The sequence below is a fragment of the Sceloporus occidentalis genome, unplaced genomic scaffold, assembly GCF_023333645.1.
Source record: "Sceloporus occidentalis isolate IW3139 unplaced genomic scaffold, rSceOcc1.0.p SCAF_3, whole genome shotgun sequence".
Lineage (NCBI taxonomy): Eukaryota > Metazoa > Chordata > Lepidosauria > Squamata > Phrynosomatidae > Sceloporus > Sceloporus occidentalis.
In genome coordinates this window covers 98962414-98972582 of record NW_028316983.1, presented here as the reverse complement: position 1 = coordinate 98972582, position 10169 = coordinate 98962414, and the positions used below count along the sequence as shown (strand labels likewise).

At 39.8% G+C, this 10169-nt stretch overlaps 1 protein-coding gene across 6 annotated transcripts in view; it reads right to left on the bottom strand.

The window, feature by feature from the left end:
* Positions 1-323: 323 nt before the first annotated feature.
* The window catches only part of SPATA1 (spermatogenesis associated 1), a 36911-nt gene continuing 27065 nt past the window's right edge, over positions 324-10169 (bottom strand). For all 6 annotated transcript variants that reach the window (XM_089515552.1, XM_089515555.1, XM_089515556.1 and 3 more), the window contains 3 exons: positions 9375-9553; positions 3970-4068; positions 324-1322 (listed from right to left, as the gene is read on the bottom strand). In XM_089515552.1, the coding sequence (XP_089371678.1) occupies positions 1206-1322; positions 3970-4068; positions 9375-9553 (395 nt within the window). In that variant the 3' untranslated portion in view covers positions 324-1205. The remainder of the gene's footprint in view (positions 1323-3969; positions 4069-9374; positions 9554-10169) is intronic.

The following is a 10169-nucleotide window of genomic DNA, read 5'->3' as shown; positions in this document are numbered from 1 at the left end:
AATGTATTTGTTAACAAGAATCACCAAACATTTTGAGTGGTGGTGCCAGGGCATATAGTGATCTGCAGGATTCCCATGATCTCCTCTTCATAATCTTCACTCATCCGTAGGCCACAGAAAGATTTCACTGAATTTGCCTCCAAATTATACTTGAGAAAGGAAAAGAAGAATTTTTGGAACCTTTTGATGCAGAGGCAGATGCCTTACTCTGACATCAGAATTACATGGGGTTGACTTCAGAAAGCGGAACAGGAAGCTTTGTTAAAATCTTTCAACAAAAGTGATGTGTAGAATTACCTCACACAAATGCTTCTAAAGCTCAAAGAAAGTTTTAATCGGTCAGTTCATGCCATGAAACAGAAACAGAGAGGAGAGTAGGAGGCTGATATTCTCAGTTCACCAGACTCTACTACACACCATTTGAGACATTCTGTTTGTACCAGAAAACCAACTAGAAATTACAACTATTGGTATTATTTGACCTTTGTGAACAGCAATAAGAGGGATACTAGTACGTTTAATACAGATATGTATCAAAGTATAGTTGAAACTGCAATCCCAACTATATGAAGAAGCAAAACTGATTTAGGTGAGATTCACAACTGTGCAGAAGTCTGAAAGATAAAAGTACGATTTTTTTATTTGCAAAACCATGCTCTTTACCTAGCTTACAAATAAATACAAGAAGTAGAGACATTTGCTAATATTTCTTTGTCTTCTACCTTAGATTTCAGATAAATGTTCTCTCCAACCTCAGGCTATTATCTCCACAGAAAATGGCTGTCTTTTTACGCTGCCACACTTTCAAGGCTGCTCTTGCCAAAAGTATAGCCTCTTGACAGCTAGAAACTGAGGAAAGATCTCAGGTCAATCCAGTTTCTCTTCACCATCCCAAAAAGAGATTGAAAGAGCTCTAAAGTCTTCACAGTCCTGAAAGTGAAGCTTTCACACTCTCTAAATACAGTAGTGTTGTTCCAGCACAAACAATTGGAATTCCGCTTCTCAGTTGACTTTTATTCCTGCATATGATGGATTGGGATAATAATGTAATCAGTACTATAACTATTACAGGCTACATTAACAATGAATTACTGCTATTTATCATTCACATTTCAACACATATAAAATATCCATTATCTTTAAACAAAATACAAGTGAAAGAAAAATAGCCTTTGTGTGTAGCTGTAAAAATACATAGAAGAATCTCAAATCGGGGTTGGTTGAGATACATGTTTTTCAGACTGGAGTTTCAAAGACTTAACCTTCTTATGTGCCAATTCTGCCTTCAGTTCTCTTAAATCAGAAGTTGCTTGCTTTCTCAACTACAAAAAAATACAGATTGGGAAAAGAAGAATGAAATTACAGCCTTGTTTTATTTTATAGATAAGTTTCAACTTTAATGTGGATTAATAGTCACATCCTTAATCTTCTGTCTTCCGAGCCTAACCAGTTATGCCACGAACCGCATATGTTTTGTTTCTGGCATATTAACATAACCAATAATGGCAAACTCTACCAATAATGGCAAACATGATACATAATATTTTACTAAAGGCAATGGAAAATTGACTGAAGGGACATCATACTGCAAGTCTGAAAGTGCTCTGTTTCTGAAACTCGTGTTCTCTGCTTCTGGTCAGGAAAAAAATCCATCACCATCATCTATTAGGTTCATTCAAGGATCTGCCCTTTACAGATGGAAGGGCTACACTCATGAAATAAGAGGGTTAATTGAAAGTGCAGCTCTTGGAGTGGCAACTTGTGTATTCACACATATAGGTTCAGCAAAACAGAACTGTGAGGAATCTGTTGGTGGTAACGTGGTATGCATATGCACAGTCATCGGTTGGTGGCAGCAAAGTTTTTATATAAAAGGTGATCTCAAGGGATCCCATCCAGCTCAGCAGGACAAGAGGGGGACTCACAGAGAACCCACACAGCAAGTCACTTTCTCAGTCTCAGAGGACTGCAATGGCAAATCCCCTCTGAAGATAGGGTTGCCTTAGGGTCACCATAAGTCGGAAATTACGTCAAGGCACAAAACAAAGGTCAGAAATGCTGAACGAACATTGTCTGTTGGGACTACACAATAATAGGAGAATCACACTTTTCAGGAATAGGGTTACTGTTTCCCAGTTTTGGCTGGGACTTTCCTGGATTTTGCGTTTGGGAATGTCCCAGCCCAGTTTTGCAAAAATGTCCCGGCCCAGCTGGCCGCTGCCACCTCAAATTAGCTGCAAATTACCTTGCCTGCCTTTGCCGCAGCCACTCATTCTTGGCTGGGGAATGAAAACCCTCCTTCTCTTTTGGGCCTAGATAATGGGGATGGAGGGGATGGAAGCCCACACCCTGCAGCCTCTCCCACAGTAGTCCAAAGGAGGAGGAACATTCCCATTCACAGAGAGGGAGCGGCAGAGGGAAGTAGGCTTCATTAGGTCGGGGGGGGGGGGTTGGGGCCTCTTCCACTGCCACACATGCTTTTGGTGCGGCAATGGCTGCTTGGCTGCCAGCAATGAGAAGCCTAGGACTTGGAAGTCCTGGTAAGTCTTCTCTGGTTCTGTGTGGGTGTTTGGGCTTGGGGCCTCAATGGGAGCTGCAGGGCTGGGGCCTCCTCAACCACTACTGCAACCTCCTGCTATGCTTTTGCCATGGTGGCAGCCTGCCTACAAGAACTAGTGGACTTGTTAGGCCTCACTGAGGGCTGGGGGGGGAGCTTGGGGCCACCCCTGCTGCCACTGCCGCTGTTACCTCCTGCCATACTTTTGCCCTGGTAACAGCCTGCCTACAAGGCCTAGTGGGCTTGCTAGGCCTCGCTGGGAGCTGGGGGGGGGGGGGCTCGGGGCCTCCTCAACTACCTCTGCTTCTGCTGCCACCTCTACCTCCTGCTGTGCTTTTGCCTACAACGCCTATAAGGCTTGTGAGATATTTAGGGGCTTAACAGACTTCCCCCGCTGCCCCTTTCCTTGCCAGATTGGGGCCACAATAACTGCATGCTGTGGCCCCAATCCAACGCTTTGCCAGCGCTAAGCAAAATGGCACTCCATTTAGAGCCAACAGAAAGGTGCCCTTGCCGCCACAGCAGTGACTTTTCGGCACTCCTTTGCTGCAGCATGTCTAAACACCACACCAAAGGAGTGCTGTGATGCTCCTCACTGTGCGATGGGGCATGTGACCTGACATGGGCATCAGGGTGTGCAGCATGTGGATACCACACCCCCACTCTGCCCCGAGGCTGGTGTTAAACACTGTTCTGTTTAGCCCCTTAGTCTTCTCTGTCAGAGAGCTCTAGTTTCACAAACTACAAATTCCAAAATTTCATAGCATTGAGCCCTGGCAGTTAAAATGGTATAAAACTGCATTATCATGGGGTTTTCTTTGGCAAGGTTTGCCACTGCCTTCCCATGAGGCTGAGAACATGTGCCTGAGGTCACCCAGTGGGCTTCATGGCTGAGCAGGGAATCAACAGAGTCCAACACTCAAACTACTACACCTGTACTAATTTAAATATCCCCAGCTGGCCCAACCATTCCAAAAGATGGAAATATCATTCACCCATGCTCCAATTGCTAGCAAAAGGGATCTTCTTCTCTCCATGCAGTTGATGGCTAAACCTACTTTACCAGCCATCAGCTGCATGTATACTTATATGTCTATCTCTGCACATGTCTTTTTCCCTGCTTAGAGAGAAAGAGATGCATACTGCCAGTGATTGGTGTGCAAGTCCATGCCACTGCTGTTAGGTTTGGGGGCTCAGGCCAGGATTATAATTATAAAATTATCACTGTTTTGTGGATTTTAGATGTTGTTGTACTATAGAATCATAACTTAACTAAGTAATTGATACAGAATTCTGGCCATAGTTATTAACCTGTACTTTTTAAAATAAATTGTAAGTTGCCTGGAGTTTCAATACTGGGGAAATGCCAGGATATAAATCAATAATAATAATAATAATAATAATAATACCACCTTTATTTCTATGACAAGCTTCACTTTTGCATTATCTAGCTTTCTTTTCAGCTGGTCAATATCATGCTGCAGAGTTGTGATCTGGATTATTGTATTATTCTGTAATAAACAAACACAAGATAGATTCCATTCAGAATTATGTACATATATATATACACAGAATTAAACACAGGCACGGTGTTCATTCTCTAATATTAGCATTATTATCTGGGCAAGTTGTTCAGTATAGTCTTCCTTTAACTCCAAAGACAACTCTTCTTCCAAGCTTGTAGCTCACAAACCTGACCCACCTTACTGTTGCCAAGGTGGACAGATCAAAGCCAAAAATAGTTTTGTTCTTCCATTCTTCTTATGAGACTGTTTTTAACGGGAGAATGAAAATAAGCTTTCTCTTTACCTAGGGAGAATCTAAATTTGTTTGTGCTTTCCAGCATGGATTAACTTCCTGTTGCCTTTTGCCTCTGGACTTTATCGCATAGCTTCCGGTACCTGACTTCCGAATTTGAGCCAAATTCGGAAGTTAAGCTGATTATATCACACAGACTTTCCCCTCAAAATGGCTTCCTGTTGCTTCCAGTGTTGAATTTGGGCCCAGTGTTGAATTTAGGTTTCCAATTTGGAAAAAAATGGCTGCTGAAGCGACTTACAGGGCCCGAATTCAGCACTGGTGGCAACGGGAAGTCCTTCTGAGGGGAAAGTCTGTGCAATAAAATCAGCCTAACTTCTGAATTTGGCTCATATTCAGATGAGGCAAGTCAGGCACCGGAGGCGGTATGATAAAGTCCTCTGTTGTGACAGAGATTATGATAAATTTCATTTTGAGCCTGGGGCAGATAAGATTTTTTTTTCTGAAATCAAGTAAATTTAATGGACCCTGTCTATCCTAGTAGGCCTTCTCATAATATTAAAATCCACTGAAGCAGAACGGGGGAGATTCAGGACAGATAAAAGCACACAAACTGTGGAATTCACTGCCACAAGATGTAGTTACTTTTGTCAAGCCTGGATGGCTTTTAAATGTGACAAGAAATTCATGGAGATTAAGGCCATTCATGGCTACTAGTCAAGATGGCTACATATCCTTCCCAGTATCAAAGATCTGAAATCCCCTCCAGTATCCCCAGCAACTGATATATCAGTTGCTGGGGAACATAGATAAAGGGTGCACTTGTACTTAATATTAGGAATCCCATAGACAAATGGCTGACTACTTTGAGAACAAAATGTTGGATCAGGTAGGTCTTTAGATTGATCCACATGGTGGTTCTTACATTTTTAGCATCTCTTCAGTCAATGAAGGATAATGGACCTTGAAAGGCAGACAGTGGCAAGATAAGGGTAGCAGAATAAGGACACTTTAGGGCCATGACTTTGTTTGCAACTCATTTGAGAAATGGTGCTGGAGAAGATAAGATACTGTGGACAGCCAAAAAGACAAACAAATGGGTCCTTGAACAGATCATGTCTTAAATACCTCTAGAAGTGAAGATGATCAAATTGAGGCTATCATACTTTGGCCACATCATGAGAAGACACGACTCATTAGAAAAGACAATTATGCTGCAAAAGGCTGAGGGTAGAAGAAAGAGAGGAAGACCGCATTCCAGATGGCTAGATTCAATTAGGGGGGCCACAGGCATGAGCCTGCAAAACTTAAGCAGAGCAGTAAAAGACAGGGAGTCTTGGAGATGTCTCTTCCACAGGGTCACCATGAGTTGAGGCTGACACAAGGGCAGTAATCAATAGTCTTATTGGTTGACACCAAAGTATAGTTGTTTCTTCCCTTATGAATCTGCCCACACTAAAGAGTTTACACAGAAATGCACAGCCTATACAGATGGCCCACAGAAGTGGAAACATTTTTACTTTAAAAATAATAATTTTAATAATAATTTAATTTAATTTAATAATTTAAATTTAATAAATAATTTTATAAAAACATTGGTTTTTTTAAACAATTTACAGAATTGGTTTAAAAGAAAAACCAATCCTCTATCATTAGTGTTTGAGCCCACACAAATTAAGAAAAATATAATGTTTACCTGATAACAGGCTAGACAAAAGTTGTAAAATATAATGCAAGCACAGTGGGAAATAGATTCATGCACAGACTGTAAGGATCTTGGAACACATCACATATGGTAAAGCTAGCAGGTTTCATTTGATTTAGGGAAGGGATAGAGAGAGTAAATATTACAAATTGGAACATTGCTGGAACACAGTTCCTATCATTCCTGGCCACTGGATGTGCTGGCTAGACCTTATGGGATGTGGGGTTATGGGGATATCTGGAGGCTCACAGGTTCCTTGATCATAGTAGAAATGATTGCTTTAAACTAGCATATATTTGCCTGTTTCTGGAATACTCATTTGAATCAGAATGCAGAAATGGAAATATTCTGGTTTTGAGTTATGATATGTGGCTAATACTATAAAACAGAGTATTAATTTCATCAGATACCAGATTCATAACACCCCCTTTTTAGTTTTCTCTGAGATTACAAAAGTAATATTAAACAACTTTTTCTGTTAAAACACACCATGTCTTTAACCCAATACATTTTTTTCAGTCTATGGAATGTAGGAGTAGACAATGGATTATCTAAGAATCCTTAATTTGTGGCAGCATCAGGAAGGCCTCCCACCTTGTGGCTGCTTGATGAATTTTAGGCAGTGGTTGCAGCTGTCTATCTGAAGGTCTTCACCCAGGCAGAGGCAACAGTTGTGGATGTCTAGGACTTTCCCAGCACACCTGTGCCTCTTTTTAAAGGAAACTCACAGAACCACTGATGTTCAGGAAATGACAGAAGACAAGCTGATACAAAACAGCTACTGTAACAAGGATGGCAGAAAAGAAAAATACAAATCCTCCCTAACAAGATGTTAGAAATTCTCAAAAAGCAAATGGTCAGTTATCCTGTTTCTTGCAGATCTGAGATGAGAAAGAAAGGATGATTCACTTAACACATCCCTTGAAGTACGCTGTGAGGTTGACTGTTTATCCCAGGGATAGAAAAAGAGCCCAAGATCTAAAATGGTCCATAGTTGCTCTGTATAGATGCAAAATCTAGTTAAACAGAGACCACAAGGGCTAAACAGAGACCACAAGGAAGTTGTTTAATGCATGCTGTAAGTAGATAATTATCAGAAGAAAGAAGCATTAATGTTTTATAACTGAGATATATGAAATTGTGGTTTAACAGGAAGATAACTTGAAAAACTGAAGATAAAGTTTGCTACATGAGAAAAACATGAGACATAAAACTGATTCACATACTAATTAGCAGAACTATCTCAGTGTCCTTAGGGTACAGATCGTATGGGAAAGATTTAATTAGTTTAAAACCTTGTTCTCATGAATTTTATTGTTGAGCCAGTGGGAAAGGTAAATTAGGCACACAAAATAATATAAACATGAATCAGGATTTTGTCAAGCAGGAACTAACAGCATGTTATAATAATTCAAAATGAGGGGAAAGGGCCTGCAGGACTGTTTCTGTCCTTGTTGCAAAGCTATTATCTTTGTTTGTACCCAGGATAGCTGGCAACTTTCATGCAATGGGATGGTGAAGCCATTCTGCATTTTACTGTGAGCTTTAAAAGAACTATACAGTCAGCTCTCCATATTGGTGGTCTGGCCATCTGTGGATTGAAGCATGCAAAGATGACCCCATCCCATTATCATCAGTGGCCATGCATGCATGCGGATTCGCTGATGCAGATACTTCCATTGGTGTCCATTGACATTAATGGTGTCTGAGGTCCTACAATTTTTAGTATCTGCAGGGGAGGGGTGCAGAACTGAACCCCCGCCAATATAGAGTGCCAACTGTGGTGGTGGTGTATGCCTTGAAGTTGCTTCCGTTTTATGGCAACCCTAAGACAAACCAATCATGGGGTTTTCTTGGCAAGATTTGTTCAGAAGTGGTTTGCCATTGCCTTCATCTGAGGCTGAAAGCATGTGACTTGCCCAAGGTCACCCAATGGATTTCATGGCTCAGCTGGGAATCAAACCCTGTATAAGGTGCTAAACTAATTGTGGGAATAGGTTTGTCACCTTGAGTAGCTGCTTTAAAGTTCACACTTAAACCTGGATCTTATTCACCATGCCACTGACATGGAAGTCACCACTGGTTTGCACCAGAGTTGAGGTTTCTTTTTACACATGCTAATATTAATTTCTATATATGGGGGGTGAAAGCTGGACAGTGAGGAAAGCTAACAGGAAGAAAATCAATGGCTTTTAAATGTGGTGATGGAGGAGAGTTCTAGAAATACTATGGACAGCTAAAAAGACAAATGGGTCAAACCTGAACTCTCACTAGAAGCCAAGATGACTAAACTGAGGCTCTTGTACGTTGAACATGTCATGAGACAATGTGACTCACTGGAAAAGACAATATTGGTAAAGTGGAGGCAGTAGGAAAAGAGAAAGACTGCTGGTGGGTGGACTGATTAAATCAAGGAAGCAACAACCCTGTGTTTGCAATACCTGCAAGATCTCAGGGGTCTCTCATTCATAGGGTCACCATGAGTCAAAACTGATTTGGTGGCAAACAACAACAACAACATTGTGATGCTTCTTTAGACTCTAAATATTACATCATTAATAGAATATAAATGTAAAGAATGCTTACAGAAAATAACTAGAGGAGAGTGCATTGTGCAGCCTAATCCTATGTGTATGTACATAAAGTCTCATTGATTTCAGGGCTGAAGTTCTGAGCACTTTTTAATTTTAGTTCTCATCTCACTACCATTAATTAAATGCCTTTATTGACAAAGATCATACTACTGCTAACAATGATCTTACTGATGATAATTAGATTAGTACTAAGATTAGTTACTAATCTTAAAGTATTTCATGTTTTAGTGGAAAAAACGTAGAGTAATCACAGATTAGTAAACAAATATTTTACAAATGATTATAAAATCCTATAAATATAGGCCACACACACACACACACACACACACACTAAGTTTTTAGTTTTTGCTTATACTGGAAATATAAAATGGATTATGACATAATAACAGTGCACACTATTCCCTTATATTTCACTGACATTGTACAGACAGGATTCCAATGCTATTTCAATTTTCATTCTCATTTCATTCATCCCATGCATACAACCTGTATTCAAACAAGGAACTAACTTCCAATCATGCATTTTTAGGGGCATGGGACAAGAGCGAAACACATGAATTCTTTTTTCTACCCAAGGCTGTTTTTTGGAAAACTATGTTCTGAGTCTATGGAAATCAAGAATCATGTCAGTGAATGAGATTTTGAAGTATAACAAAGCTCTCTTCCATGGTCTAGTACTATAAAATCTCAGGAGCCCAGAGGTTTTGCTATGGAGCTTATATTTTAAAGAGAAAAGCTGCAATTGAATGAAGAACATTACCTTTGAATGAGTGAAGCTTGTTAAATTATTATGTTTTTTCCTGATATCCCTAGCTTCTAGTTGCATCAACAGTTTCTGGTAGTGAAACTCAAAATCTTCCCGTAGTTTATTTAAAACACCTTCCAGGGAAACAGTGACTTTCTTTACTTCAAAATACTTTTTCTTCCAGTAATCACGGGCTGCAAAAGAGAACAGATCAAAATATTCATAATTACATCCTGTACATAGGCACTCAAAAATAAGTCTCATTACATTCAACAGACCTTATTCCTAAATTGTGTTTACCGAAATGCAATCTATGGGGTTTATCACACAGGGGAAATCCCATGCAAAAATGGGGGTTTAAAACTGATTTTCACATGACGTTATTGTTAAACTAATGTTAACACGAATGGAAAGTGGAGGGATGGTAGACAAAAGCCACTCCTTTTTACTTTCGGAAAATCCTGAAAGTAAAAAGAAGCAGTTTTGTTTACTTTCCGTTCAGGTTAAGACAAGTTTAACAACCACATTTGTGAAAATCAACCTGCTTTAGAGGAATTGAGACTTTGGATGGAATATAAGGGTGAAAATGGCTCTGGGAAAGGGGAGCACTGAGGTGGAATATTAAAGATATTTAGACAAATTGTTATAGAATGTAAGAAATATATACTGGTATATAGAATTATGTATTTTATAATAATCAATATTCAATGTATGAATCTTTACAATATTTTTTAAAATGCTTTTGTGGTTTTTTTCTACCTTTTAAATCCCATTTTTGCACAGGATTTCCTCTATTTGATAAACTCCTAA